Below are 15,425 nucleotides of genomic sequence, written 5' to 3'. Positions count from 1 at the left end.
GAGTAATTCTCGTCGTGTCAGTGGGTTTGGTGTCTGAGCTCTCACCTGCTCCAGTTGAAGGTCTTTGCCGAGTCTCATTTTCCTTTTTCTCTTTGAGACGTTTATTCCAACCATGACATGGAGGCTATCATCTTCCAAGATGTAGCCAAGGCCAAGAGCTTTGTTTTCTTCCTCTCCAAGCTGATTCGGCAGAATCATAATCTTTGGAGCAGCCTCCAGTTTCTGCTTCCCAGCAGTCTGCCTCCCACTTTGACCAGAGAAGACCCATGGCTTCAATTCAAACGCCCCTGCATTTAAGATCTGCTCGACATTTTTTGTGATGAGTCTGAGCTGGTTCAAGTTGTTATGAGAGATCAAAAGGTCATCAATATAGCTATGCTCCTCTATTACTCGACGCTCCTCCACAAAATGGCTGAACTCTGGGAGATTTGCCGTTTCCTTTAGGGCAAGTTGAGCAATACAACCTGCTGGCTTATCGCCAATGTTGACTCTTGTGACTGAAAATTCACCTAGCTCCTCCTCCTCAGAGTCACGCCACAGGAACCTATGCAGGTGCACCTCTCGGTCTTCAAGCCACACTGAATTATACATCTTCTGTATGTCCCCCAGAGCTGCAAAACTTCCACTTCGAAACCTGAGAAGCACAGCACGGATTGAATTTAGCACATCTGGGCCTTTTGGCAGGAGATCATTTAAACTCACCCCTTTGCACTTCTGACTACTGTTCCAGACCAACCTTACTGGAGTTGTGACAGAGCGCGGGTTTGGTGCAATAAGGTGGCTGATATACCATACTGGACCAGTCCATATATTCAAGATATCTTTAGACAACTTCATTGCAGCTCGGCGCTCAACCATCTCATGAATTTGAGCTGCATATGCGGTCTTCCACTCTGGCTCCTTAGCCAGTTGTCTCTCAATCCTCATAAATGTAGCTTCAATTACACTCCTGTTACTTGGTAATGTGGCTGGATCTTCTACCCAGGGATACTTGGCATGCCAATGAGGCTTCTCACTATGGTCATCAGCAACTACATACGTGAGCCCACACTTTACTACTTCCAGCTCCCTTTCTTCAGCAAGGGTCATTTCTTTTCCTCCTGGCTGGCAGTTCCCACAGCGGCAGCCTCCACATTTTGGAATACAGCCGGCACCAATACTGTCCCATTTCCACCACTCTAGGAACCTGGATGTAGTAGCTGGACAACTGGACTTGTGTCTGGAGGCAACTGGAGGTTGAAAGGTAATCAATTTTTGCTGGTTTTGTGCATTGTAACTTGGGGCTACACAAATATGTTCCTCATACTTCACAGCAGCAGTTCTCATAGATCTTGCAAAGTGTGTTTGTGATGTGTGAGCTCATATAGTGACTTCTTCAAACAACTCAGGATGGGTGCCAGCAACTGTTTTTCCCAATGGTCCATCCCACAACACGAGATCCCCAACAGTGCTGATTCTCTGTGATGCGAGCTGACCCTCTTTGTGGCTTATAAGGAGGTGAATCTCTTTTGGCCTTAACAGGTCACCGAGTGGGATGCCTGGGAAGAACTTTTGCAGCTTCTCTGGAGACACATGCTTATGGATATCTGCAATACTGTCTAGCCCATAACAAACCAGTTGATGGGACGTGAAAGTGCCTCTTGAGCTACGGATATGAATTTTCAGGAGGTACCGCTTTGTTTTAACAGAGACTTTCATGCCTCCTACACCATGGACCACAAGCGTGATATCTTCACTTCTGAGATTTAGTCAGGCTGCTGCCTTATGAGTGATATAATTTGAATCAGAAGCTAGATCAATCAGTGTCCCAATTTTTTGTCCATCATTAGCTGTGACTTCCAGAATCATCATTATGACAGTCCATTCTGTTAGTCCATTCTCTTCTAGAAGACTCGAGTGACTTTTTGCAACATGGGAGATCTTTGATGCTGTGTTACAAAATACATTTTGACATTGCTGGGCTAATTCAGGTGAGAGTTTTTTAAAGAATTCTTCTTGAGCTTCAGTGTAATTTGTCCTGTTACTACCTCCTACTATTCCACTTCTGTTCCTCCTTTGGATTGTGCTGTCTCTAGATGTTTCAGCGTTTGGACATATAGAGTAATGGTGGTCTATGCCTCTCTTCTCACACTCAGAATTGTTACACAAAAATGAAGTTTTGCAGTGATCATCAGCGTTGTGGACTTCCAGACATTTCCAGCAGGCTCCCAACTTCCGCACTGCATCCTTCTTCTCTGTAAAATTAAGCACACGGAATTTCTTACAGAAGTATAGTTTTTTTCTGTGTTTGATGTCCCCACAAACAACACACCCTGATGTATGGCTGATTGACTGGTTTGAGGTTCTAGTCCTTGCTTGCCTCTGCTCGGGTCGAGTTTCTTTTCTCTGTGAGTCCTCATCCCTCAGTTGGTCGAGCTGCTCATAAATACTCTCCTGACTCTTGAGGAAGGCCAGAAGATTGTCAAAGCGCTTCTCTGGTTTATTACTTATCCTCTCAGCTGTAAAGAGAAGCCACTCTTTCTTCAAGGCATCAGGTAGTTTGCTTTCAATGGACTTTGTCACTAGAGGATTTTTTAAAGCACCATTGTCCCCAAGGTCATTTAGATCTTCTAGGGCCTTTTCAATAACTTGGATTAGCTCAACAATTCTCTTGGGCTGGTGACTTTTGACATGTGGAAATCTCTGGAGCTCCTCAAATATTTCAATAGCAATAGCTGGTTGGGATCCAAACCTGTTCTCCAGTACACAAAAAATGTCATCTGCTGTTTTATAGGTCACCAGTTGAAGCTCTTATTTTCTCATCCAAACTGTCAATGAGCTGGAACTTTTTAACTTCTTTTGACCCGGTGGGTTCTCCTTGACTCTGAAGAGCCTCCCAGTCTCTTTTCCAGCGATGAAAATCTCGCCTGATGCCAGTAAACGTGGGGAGGGAGGTTGGCTTCAGTCTGATGGCTGATGTTGAGTAGCTGATGGGAGATGTGCTTGCAATTCCTCCAGCATCTTCTCTAGCCTTGGCTTCAATGAACTCTGCCTTTCTGGACATTAACTTTGGAACAATCTGCTCAAGCTCTCTTACACACAAATGAAAATACTTCTGCTCAGCTGGAGGGGCCCAGCACTTCCACTGTGTGTACTGCTCCTTTGCCTTCTTCACCAATCTTTCCATGTAGTCGAACATGAAGTCAAAAGCCTCTTTACTCCCACCAGAATCAAAAGACACCACACTCTTCACTTTCTCTTCTGCAGCTTTCACCACTATTGTCAGTTCCTCTTCACCATAGTTTGCCCACAGTGTCTTCTGGACAAGGTCCTTCAGCTCCTTCAGCTTCACATTCACTTGAAGTTTTCTCAATGTCAGCCTTTTGCAGCTCACTCAACTGTGGAACTTCTCCAGAATCTTCTAAGTCTGCCTCTGCAAGATATTGAGCCTCCACACCCAGACCTGTACTCAGCCAGAAAGGGGCGGGGCCTGAAGCTCAGCTCAACAGTGTTTTTAAGAAGTCTACAGGGAAGCTCAACATGTTTTAACAGGGGTGGCCCAATTGGAGACCACTAATCAGCTTGGGGTGGGTCACAAAAATCAAGTCCTGATGCTATCAGGAGCATCAGGAGTGGTAATGACCTCGTGGCTTTCTTGTGTTTTTGGTTTGTCATGCTCTGTTTTTGATGTCAAACCGCTAAAGGCAGTGAGGCTGGCTGCACTAGGCTGTTCATCCTGGTAAATTTGTGCACAACAAGTGAGCTGGCACTGACTATGTGGAGAGAAAGAAAATACTAAATAAGAGTATAAGAGTATTTTAATACTGCGGCAGCTACTCCAACAGCTGCTGACACTAAACACACACCAACCAGCCACGGTCATCACTCCACAGTATATTAACAATGACCAAGTTAAACTGACATGTCAAAAAGGCCAAAGCTCTTGGGTGCTCGGGGAAGAAAGAAAAAAAAAGAGGAGGCAAAACAGGAACAACACACAGGTAATTGATGTCTGTTGAAAATCAATACCTAAGGTTCTCTTGCTAGCTAGCTTGCTTGGAGCAGAAGGTGGAGTGAGCATAACGATATATGCAGCAAGTGAACGATTAGCTAAAGCTAGTTTACTTTGGAGGACCTCAGAGTAAACATTGCTAATTGAAAAATAATAGCAAGAGTTACCATCAGCGACTCCCACCTTAGAGGAAGTTTGAAAGAATTTAGGTGTAGAAATAGCGGACACGTCTCCTATGTCCTACTGGATAGACTACCAGGTATAATGTTACATTTTTATTGACCAGTAGACATCCAACATTAGACCAGAAGTGGGTTTCATGATCCATTATCATATCTCATTTGAGGCTGAGGGTGAAGTAGCCTGTCATCATCATGTTATAAGCACTTTTATTGAAACAAGACTATGATCAAAATAAATAATAAAGCCAGAGTTTTGTTGCCAAGTTAAAGTTGATTTTGCAACCTATTTACATAGTGAGATTTTTGATAAATATTCATCAGTAATGTGGATATGATAGTGGATAAGGTAACTAATATGAGGAAAACTACTAAGACAGTTTGGCAAGTACACAAAATGACAGCACTTTACTATAGTCTAATGTAGCCTTTAAATCAGGAAACCAAAACCCGGGCCACTTGCAGACAGCTCTACCTCCGACTACAGAGATGTAACAAATTGTCCTGCACCCTCTATCTCAGCTGCCTCAGGTGATGCTACAACAGCAAGTTATGTCCCCTCTACCTCAATTTTCCACTTTACCATCAAATCTGAGAAACACAATGCAAATTTGACCCTCTTACATGACAAAAAGCTCACAGAAATTTACTCAAATATGTGGGTAGCTCTGAGAACCTAAGCCACTATACCAGTTATGGTAGCTACTGCTGAAAGGAGCTTCTCAAAGCTCAAGCTCATTAAAACCTACCTGAGAACTACTATGATGCAAGAACATCTCAGTGGACTTTCCATCATAAGTATAAATCCCATAGTCTCAAAACAACTTGCTTATGATAACGTTAAAGATGACTTTGCTGCAACAAAGGCAAGACAAGTGAAGCTGTAGATTTGAGGTACTGAGTCAAATTGAGGCCTTAAGACTTCTCGAAATGCAGACAATGTCCAGAGTCACTACTTTGCCTCAGTTGACATTCATTTTGTAATGTTGTCTCCAGGTTATTTTGTTTATAGGGCCCTCATTAATGTTTTAAAGGAACTGATACCAATAACTGGCCTCCACGCTCCCCTGACCTAAATCCAATAGAACCTCCCTGGGACATCATGTTCAGGTCCATCTGACGCCACCAGGTTGCACCTCAGACTGTCCAGGAGCGTAATTATTTGCTGGTCATGATCTAGGAGGAGATACCACTACACATCATCCATCATCTCAAAAGGACCATGCTCCGATATTGTCAGGCAGGCTTACAAGCACGTAGGGGCCACACAAACTAAGTACCATTTGGAGTTGCTGCAATGACATTTCAGCAAATTGGACTAGCCTGCTGGATCAGTTTTTCAGTTTAAGTTTCTCAGTGTCTTTGGATTAAGTCCCCTGTGGGTTGATAATTTTAATCAAATTATGTGGCTTCCTTTTGTTACTAACACATTACCCATTCCATATCAATATGGATATCCAGCATGATTTTTTTTCCAATTAAAATCTTATGTGTTTTCAAAGTGTTCTGTTACTTTTTTTTAAAACAGCGTATACATGTATAAAAGTCAGTCAGTCAGTCAGTCAGTTTCTACCGCTTCTTCCATAGTGCGTCACGGGGAAGCTGGTGCCTATCTCCAGCAGTCTATGGGCGAGAGGCATGGTACACCCTGGACAGGTCACCAGTCCATTGCAGGTACATGTATAAAAGCTTTATAAAAATTAGTTTGAAACGTCGTAACACTACATCAGCTCATGTTATCAAGTAAAAATTCTTTATGTCTCTGATGAACTATATAATAATAATAAAAAGAGATTCGGATAATGTGTGGTCTAAACCTTTACTATTGCTTCTGCACAGGCTTTTTCGTAGATACCAGCGTGTGAATAGTGCGGCTCCACTCATAGCGTTTGACAGGTTTGGCAGCCTCTGTGATCTGATTGGTCCACACTTGTGGGCGTGGCTTAGTTTGAGGCAGCAGGCTGTAGTTGTCAGATATGAAGCGCAGTGACAGAATGGTCTGGCGCTGCTGGGAACGTAATGAGCCACAAAATCCAAAAAGAGGGAATAGCTTTGGGTTTTAGACGGGGCAGCTTGATATTTTAATAAGCGGCATTGAGTTACAATGTCAACGTCGTGCCTCTGTTTTTACTCAAGCTAAAGAAGAAAAGAAGAAGTGGACTTCTGCAGCGTCTTAAAATGATCCGGACAGGTGTGCTGGCAAGTTAATTACAAAAGCCGCATTTGTTGTGGCGTCGCATTAAAAAAAAAACTTGACACCATGGAGCAGCAGCAGGTCTCGGTGTCTGGAAGCGGTAGAAGTCCGTCTTCTTCTTCCTCCAGTTCCAACGTCGTGTCCGAGGGAGAAGAGACGACGCCTGGTGTGGAGATTAAAGTTAATGGCGATACTATACAAAACCTGGACTGTGGAAGGGGCAAAACAGCTGGAGACGGTGGACACCCAGGCTATGACAGGGAGGCACCAGAGAATGACGATAATGATGAAGATGATCAGAAGGAGGAAGACGATATGGTAAACACACAAACTACAGGAACACATTTCAGTCCCCCCCTAAAAATAACTATTACCTCGACTGTTTTGATATTTGACAAAGCCTTCAGCCTTTTAAATACTAGTATGTTTTGTTTACATGTTTTTGTTCTTGCCATGACAGTTAATCAATAAAGTTATGTTTTTATGAGAGCCAACTCAAGGCATAAGCAAACTAAGCAACTGCTCATGCCGCCAACCTCCAAGTGTCCCAGAAATATCGCCTAATTCAAGTTTACAATGGTATAAAGTAGACATTAGTGCTAATCATACAAAAGCAGCATCCTGTTTGATAACTTTCTTCTTCTGATTAAGCCGTTTTCCCCCACAGACTACGAATAACAGGAATCGCCAAGAATGTAAACTTTTTAGGGTTCTTTGTTGAATCGTAATTAGTTCCTGAATTTGTAACAGATTCATATTTTATTCTTAGTCAGGTCTTGCAATTCTTGAAGCCTTTGGAATTCATGGCAAACGTTTTGAGCTGTCCAAAATTTTGATGCTGAACTCCCAAATACAAAACATCTCAGTAAAAACTGTAGTAGGTAACCTTTGTAAAAAAAAAGTATTTTTTATATATTTGTTAAAACTGCCACTATGTCCTGACAGTAGAATATGTGACAGTCTGTGAAAAAAGTCGAGCTCCTCCGGCTCCTCCCAGTGGTCTTACTGCTATTTGCTGAAATACACCACTCATGGTCAGAAACAACCAATCAAAGCCAGGAGGAGTGTCTTAGCAGTGTCAATCACGCTGGTATATACGCTGCCTACACTCCTCCCGCACAGTGTGTACTGTCGTTCAAGCTCATGATTGCCGGTGTGCTGCAATTGTGCTAATGGTGCTAATAGTTTCTTATTACATTTTATGTCAAAATCAAGCACTTTAGTTCAACTTCTTTTAAAACATTTGAACTTATAAATATCAACAATCATTATTCAAATAACGTTCCCTTCTGCTAGTCCCCCATCACTTTTAAAATTGTCAAGTATAGTAACGACTGCAAATTTAATTGTACCTGATTCTTAGGTGCATTCAGCATATTGATAACTGGTTCCTGACGTTCATGCAGTATTCTTAATAGATTCTTATAAATCATACTGAATTCTCGACAATATTTGTGCGACTTAAACCGAATCTCACAATTTATCTTTATCTATTGTACTTTGTCATTACTCAATCTTAGGGTGTCCCAGATTGGACCAAAAAATGTACAAAGTTCTAATGATCTCGCAAACCCTTAGATTGAACAATTGTTGGTAATTGTTATTCCTGGTCTGTGTGGAATATGGGCATTAACCAGTATTAATAGGTAAGGTAGCGAAATGTTCAAGAGCTGTTTGTTGAAAAGAGAGAACTTCAACTGAAAGCCTTAGAAGAGCATCATATATCTTGTTTTTGGCTAAAGATTAAAGCCACAGTGTTTCAAAAGCTGAAATTGTGGGGTACTTTACGGCCAGCAATTTACATTTAAACCCAAAATTAACCAAATGAGCTTAGTTAAAACCAGACCATGCACAGGGTAATTAAGCATGTTCTCAAGAAAGTTGATTTTTTTTTTCTTTTTTGGTACATAAGTATTTGAAACTACTAGCTTAAATTGCTTGTTGTGAAAAAAAGTGAGTCATATTCTCTGTATGTTCACTTTACGTTGTCAGTGGGCATTCTCCATACATTCTGCAATACCAAATAAAAAGCAGGTGACAGAGCAGCCGGTACAGCGGTTACAGCAAACGTGGCGTCTGCAGACCTGCTCACATATAAGCATACTTTGCCTTCACTTCTGAAGCCACAACAGAATTTCTCTGAAAACAAAATATTTTCTACCTTTTTGAACATGTTATATCAACGCCACAGATTCAGCTAACAAGGCCAATTCAGGTATTTTGTTTAGATGCATAATGTTCAAACATGGATGATATAATGGTGATATTAGCCAAGCTTTGGTGAGTGATAAAAATGGTTTAGTGTTCGATATCTGTTGATTCTAAACAATTGTGCCTATAAAATAACCTATTAAAAGAAGCTAAATCCATTTTATTTAGGGCCTCACAAACTCTTTGGCCAGTTCTAGTGATTTTAGAAAGTAAAATTAAGTACATAATTATATACCCCTCCATGTTTACATTTGTCTTTAAACCCTTTTTATACACACAGATGTCAAGCAGTGAACCTCTAATTTTACAGAAGTCATTAGTTTTGTCGCTGTTGTCAAAATATTTGTAAGCATGCATCTTGCCTTGGCTGAGCTCATGTTTATTGGGTCATTCTAATGTTCTGAAGTCAGAGAACAACTTACGCTCCTATAACAGTTCATGATTGCAGCTCCTTTGACTTCATGTGCTTTATTTCCTGTTCATTATTATCTTGCAACCATACCTTGCACACATGTTTTCACCCCATCCAACCATTTCAGTTTGTCATGTTACGTTCACAAACCTTAATGCATTTTATTGGAATTGTATGTGGTAGACAAACAAAGTAGCGCATATTGGGGAAGTGAAAGAAAACTGGGACATGGTTTTGAAAATTTCAAAATTTTAAGCCAAACGAATAAAATCCTGTGCCTTTTACCAATTGCCTTGAGAAGTTGCATAATTAGTATGATTTAATCTCAATATAAATCCAGCTGTTCTGTGAAGGTTTATTGGAGAACATTAGAGAACAAACAACATCATAAAGGCCAAGGAGCACACCAGAGAGGTCAGGCATAAAGTTTTGGAGATGTTTTAAGCTGGGTTGGACTACAAAAGCTTTAAATATCATGAGCGCTGTTTAATCATTTATTCAAAAGTGAAGGGTGTGGCAAAGCTCGGCTGGAAGAATCTCCACAACAATTAGTTGACCTCTTGACAAATCTAATCTTTATGGAGGAGTGGCAAAAAGAAAAAGAGACATTGCTGTGAGAAAGACTTAATAAATCCAATTTAGACTTTGCCCCGAGCCATTTAGGGAACACAGCAGATATGAGAAAGAAGATGCTCTGGTCAGATGAGCCTGGAAGTAAACCTGTTGGCCTAAATGCAAAACATTGTTTCTGGATAAACATAACTTAAACATATAGCTGAAGCTGGAATGAGTTGGCTTAGATCAAAGCTTATTTATGTTAGACTGTCCCAGTCAAGACTTAAGTTCTCAGAATTAAATTCATTTGAGAGTCTGTGTAAGATTTGATATTTACAGGTGCTATCCATCCAATCTCACTGAGCTTAAGCTATTTTGTAAATAAGAATGGTCCTAAACCTTTGTATCTAGATGAGGAAACCTGGTGGAGACGCACCTCAAATTATTAGCTGTAACTTCCAGATGGTTTTTCTTGAGCGTATTGCTACAGAGAGATTGATTCCAAATGCCTGCCACACTTTCCAGATTTTATGTGTAAAAAAAATAAAAAATAAATCATACATATATTTGTTCCTCTATCTTAATAAATCCTAATAAAACATTGAAATTTGTGATTGAAATGTGAAACATGTTCAGGGTATGAAGACTGTTGCTACTTAATGCTTGGTCACTCATTCAAAGAACGTTAGATTATCTGAAAATAACATGATAAATGAATAAAAAAGCAAAACCCACATGTTCTGTAACAATGAAAGCCACAGTTCAGAAAAGTATGTTAAGAACTATCTATTAATTTACACCTTTGAGAAGAAAAAATCTGTCCCAAAGCTTCCGTGTATTTTTTTGATATGCCAGTACTAAACCCCACGATAAAAACTTTATTCCCTAAAGTAATCGAGTTAACCGACAACATAAAGCATCATTCACAATTATTGACCCCAGTACTAAAGATGGGGAATTCATTTTTCAGATAAATGTTTTATTGTGGTAGCATAATGTTTATACAAAACAATTTAGCATTAGATAAAAAAAATTTACAAAATTACAGTGACGTTTTTCTTGAGATTATGTATTTTAAATTGATCAAAGATAAATCCATGACATGATGATCGTAATCCATGACATCCTGTTTTGTGCGAAGACGGAAGATGATATTCAAGTGAAGGAGATGTGTGTCAGTCATCATCAATAGTTCACAATTTTGGAATTGGTGCTAATGCTTTGTTTTTGTCTTTTTGCCTTTTTTACCCCTTTCTTTTGTCATCTACGTTTTTATTGGTTTTTCAACAAAAACAAAACAGCCAGGTAATTGTTTATCATACCAAAATAATAATATAAGCATTTCAAAGAGGAATTTATTTTCATTTATAACAAAGGAAAATAAGTCATTCACCAGTGTTTCTCAGAATGGCAGTCCATCTGATTGTCCCAGTGTTGCAAGAGAGAAAGCAGTCCCAGGATTTCTTGAAATTTTCAGGATTGCTACTTAGCTTGACCAGCATGTGTTTATATGACACTATTTCCTGCATGATTTCCAACCAGTTTTTAATATCCAGAGCAAAAGTGGACTTCAATAATCTGAGGATTACTCTGGCAGCCACGACCACCCCCACCTGCATACCTATGCTTCGGTGTTTTGTGTCATGATTATATGCATGATGCTGGTGTCCACTAGGTTGCAAGCCTGAGTTTGTGTGAATGCATAAACGTGATGTATAGACAATAGAGTAAGTGTGTGATAGGGAACACCGGTAAAGGGATTTGTTTGAAAATGCTATGCCCGAGCTACCTTAAAGGACCTGATCATCAGAAGACAACTGGCTCTTGTCAAACATAACATTTTTATACAGGTCCTTCTCAAAATATTAGCATATTGTGATAAAGTTCATTATTTTCCATAATGTAATGATAAAAATTTAACATTCATATATTTTAGATTCATTGCACACTAACTGAAATATTTCAGGTCTTTTATTGTCTTAATACGGATGATTTTGGCATACAGCTCATGAAAACCCAAAATTCCTATCTCACAAAATTAGCATATTTCATCCGACCAATAAAACAAAAGTGTTTTTAATACAAAAAACGTCAACCTTCAAATAATCATGTACAGTTATGCACTCAATACTTGGTCGGGAATCCTTTGGCAGAAATGACTGCTTCAATGTGGCGTGGCATGGAGGCAATCAGCCTGTGGCACTGCTGAGGTCTTATGGAGGCCCAGGATGCTTCGATAGCGGCCTTTAGCTCATCCAGAGTGTTGGGTCTTGAGTCTCTCAACGTTCTCTTCACAATATCCCACAGATTCTCTATGGGGTTCAGGTCAGGAGAGTTGGCAGGCCAATTGAGCACAGTGATACCATGGTCAGTAAACCATTTACCAGTGGTTTTGGCACTGTGAGCAGGTGCCAGGTCGTGCTGAAAAATGAAATCTTCATCTCCATAAAGCTTTTCAGCAGATGGAAGCATGAAGTGCTCCAAAATCTCCTGATAGCTAGCTGCATTGACCCTGCCCTTGATAAAACACAGTGGACCAACACCAGCAGCTGACACGGCAACCCAGACCATCACTGACTGTGGGTACTTGACACTGGACTTCTGGCATTTTGGCATTTACTTCTCCCCAGTTTTCCTCCAGACTCTGGCACCTTGATTTCCGAATGACATGCAGAATTTGCTTTCATCTGAAAAAAGTACTTTGGACCACTGAGCAACAGTCCAGTGCTGCTTCTCTGTAGCCCAGGTCAGGCGCTTCTGCCGCTGTTTCTGGTTCAAAAGTGGCTTGACCTGGGGAATGCAGCACCTGTAGCCCATTTCCTGCACACGCCTGTGCACGGTGGCTCTGGATGTTTCTACTCCAGACTCAGTCCACTGCTTCCGCAAGTCCCCCAAGGTCTGGAATCGGCCCTTCTCCACAATCTTCCTCAGGGTCCGGTCACCTCTTCTCGTTGTGCAGCGTTTTCTGCCACACTTTTTCCTTCCCACAGACTTCCCACTGAGGTGCCTTGATACAGCACTCTGGGAACAGCCTATTCGTTCAGAAATGTCTTTCTGTGTCTTACCCTCTTGCTTGAGGGTGTCAATAGTGGCCTTCTGGACAGCAGTCAGGTCGGCAGTCTTACCCATGATTGGGGTTTTGAGTGATGAACCAGGCTGGGAGTTTTAAAGGCCTCAGGAATCTTTTGCAGGTGTTTAGAGTTAACTTGTTGATTCAGATGATTAGGTTCATAGCTCGTTTAGAGACCCTTTTAATGATATGCTAATTTTGTGAGATAGGAATTTTGGGTTTTCATGAGCTGTATGCCAAAATCATCCGTATTAAGACAATAAAAGACCTGAAATATTTCAGTTAGTGTGCAATGAATCTAAAATATATGAATGTTAAATTTTCATCATGACATTATGGAAAATAATTAACTTTTTCACAATATGCTAATATTTTGAGAAGGACCTGTATATGGGGCATCGATGTCTGATCCACCAATATGCATAGTCTTGGTGACATGGGTATCACCATACCCAGCTACTTTCCTATGTGTTGTAATACTATTTTCCAGAATGGAAAATAAATTAATGGTAAGTAGAGCCATTCAACGAAGCCTATATGGAGTTAAATTAAATCTATGCACTTCTTATAATGAATAGATTTTACTTGACACTCTTTAATATGTTTCCAATTATTTGATAGTCTTTTTAACAATTCATCATCATTAATAGTACAGCCAGGCTCCCTCTGCCAGACTGTCCTCAGAGTTTTATAGATATCCTTTGTATGCTGTTAAATAATAAAACAAATTGTGGATGCTTTGTGTTTTACACTGGGTGAATCCAGAAATTTCTGCGTTTCTGTATCTTTAACAATGCAAACACAAATCTGTAGGTATTTGCAAAGTTTATCTTTTTTAAATATTATTTCAGAGCATGAGTTATGAAAAAGATGCAAACACCACATCTGTATGTAAATCACCTGTATTGTGCATTCCTTTCATAAGTCATTGTTTCCAGTAAAGTTTTTCCCTACACAGATAGAAGTGTTGAACCATAACAAATAATGCAGGTGTTTTAAAAAGTGACACAACACATTTCCTGTCCACCTCCCTCCATACTGCTTTCAAGAGTGCCAATACTGCATCTGAAAAGAGAAGTTGTCTGTTATCCGTTGAGCCATAGGAAAGAATGTCTACTGCAATGAACGGACTCACCAGGTCCGCCTCGATGTTCATGTAGCTCAGCTTTGTTTCTCTTCCTTCACAATATTTGGCCAATCTAGACATTTCAAATGCAAGACTTTATAACCTTACACAAGGGAGGGCCATACACCCTATTTCTATTTTTCTTGACCCAATAGAAGTCTTTAACAAAAATCCCATATTGTTTTTAAACTTACAGTGGCATATCAGCAGGCACACATAATTGATCAGTGGGTCTACAACTATTTTTATTGCATTTAACCTTCATCCATTAAAAAAGCTTCAGTTTTCCCCATTTGGCAAGGTTTGTTCTCCTGAAGAAGTGATTCTATATTCAGGGGAATATTCAGCTTGTGCTCTTTTCCTCCTGCTTGTATCCCTTTAATTCTTGAGTCAGCTCTTACTGAAATGGCTAATGGATCCACCACCAGCGTTAAAAGTAGCAGGGATGGGCCGCAGCCTTGTCTTATCTCCCTGGTGAGATAAAAACAAATTGGACACCCGCCCATTCGTCATGACCGCTGCTTTTGGTTTAGAGTACAGTATTTGCACGCATTTGCAGAACACTGATCCAAATCCTAATTTTGAGAGGTCTGTCATAAGAACCCCTTCTCCACACAGTCAAAAGCCTTCTCAACATCTGAAGAGGATGCTGCAACAAGGACTGAATTAGATTGTTTCATGTGTATTTGAGAAGTAAGCCTCCCCATGTTGTCTACTTGGTCTGGGAGTTCCTTTCTGTCTTTCTTTAGGAATAAGCAAGATTAAAGCCTCTTAAATGTGGAGGTAGAGAACCTGTCAGCTGATATTTGAGATTACAAACTGATATAAATTATTTAAGTTTTTTTTTTTTTTACAATTGTTTTCTTTCTCTAAAACTGATTTCTTTTTCCAGTCCCTTTTTTTTTTTTACAGTGTTTTATTTATTTATTCTTTTCATTTTTGATGCTCAAGCAATGACTTTTCCTCTCATGAGTGCTTTCGATCCCTCCCACACAGAGGAAATATTATCTGTAGAACCAATATTTGTTTGGAGAAAAATGCAAGTCCTCCAAACTGGAATTACTAAGCGACTAATTTTGAAGTAACATAGTATTAAGTCTCCAATGTCGTTTCCTTTCTTTATCCACATTGAAATTTACATGTAACTGTACTATGCTATAGTCACCTATGGTAGTTGTGCCTAATTAACAGCCCAATACTGACTCCACTCACTAATTAGATACTAAGAAAGTCAATACCTACCCATAACTTAGGGCTGTCATGTCATGTCATGTTTGATTGCAACCCTGTCCTTAGGTGAAGACTTTCCACTGGGTGTGCTTTTGTCAATAAATCCATCCATTATCTGATTGAAATCACCTTCTAGTATAATATAACTTTCTTTGTTATCTATTACACCTTTGATTTTATGAAAGAAGAATCAGACAGTCCAAATTTCATTCAACAAAATTTCAGTACAGATTAATTGTCCTTCTTTATCATTATGTTGCTTAAGCATCACAAAACTTAGATTCTTATTAACAAGGATTATATGCGATTCTTGGAGAAATGCAACATCAGGGCCTTTAGATTTTAGATCAAAGATCAAAACCTTTCTTATAAATTGATTCCCAAATCCATTTATGTTCTATGATATCATGTTAATGTATGCCTTAACCATCTTTTGCTACCTGGGTCCCTGTTTCAG

The 15,425-nt window shown here is 39.9% G+C and overlaps 1 protein-coding gene across 3 annotated transcripts in view; it reads left to right on the top strand.

The window, feature by feature from the left end:
- Positions 1-6,068: 6,068 nt before the first annotated feature.
- mast4 (microtubule associated serine/threonine kinase family member 4) overlaps positions 6,069-15,425 on the top strand; it is a 147,473-nt gene continuing 138,116 nt past the window's right edge. For 2 of the 3 annotated variants that reach the window (XM_047372084.1, XM_047372083.1), the window contains exon 1: positions 6,069-6,682. In XM_047372084.1, the coding sequence (XP_047228040.1) occupies positions 6,431-6,682 (252 nt within the window). In that variant the 5' untranslated portion in view covers positions 6,069-6,430. The remainder of the gene's footprint in view (positions 6,683-15,425) is intronic. The other variant, XM_047372085.1, reaches the window with a different exon arrangement.

This window comes from Girardinichthys multiradiatus, chromosome 8 (assembly GCF_021462225.1).
Source record: "Girardinichthys multiradiatus isolate DD_20200921_A chromosome 8, DD_fGirMul_XY1, whole genome shotgun sequence".
Taxonomy (NCBI): domain Eukaryota; kingdom Metazoa; phylum Chordata; class Actinopteri; order Cyprinodontiformes; family Goodeidae; genus Girardinichthys; species Girardinichthys multiradiatus.
This window is presented reverse-complemented; position numbering and strand designations above follow the sequence as displayed.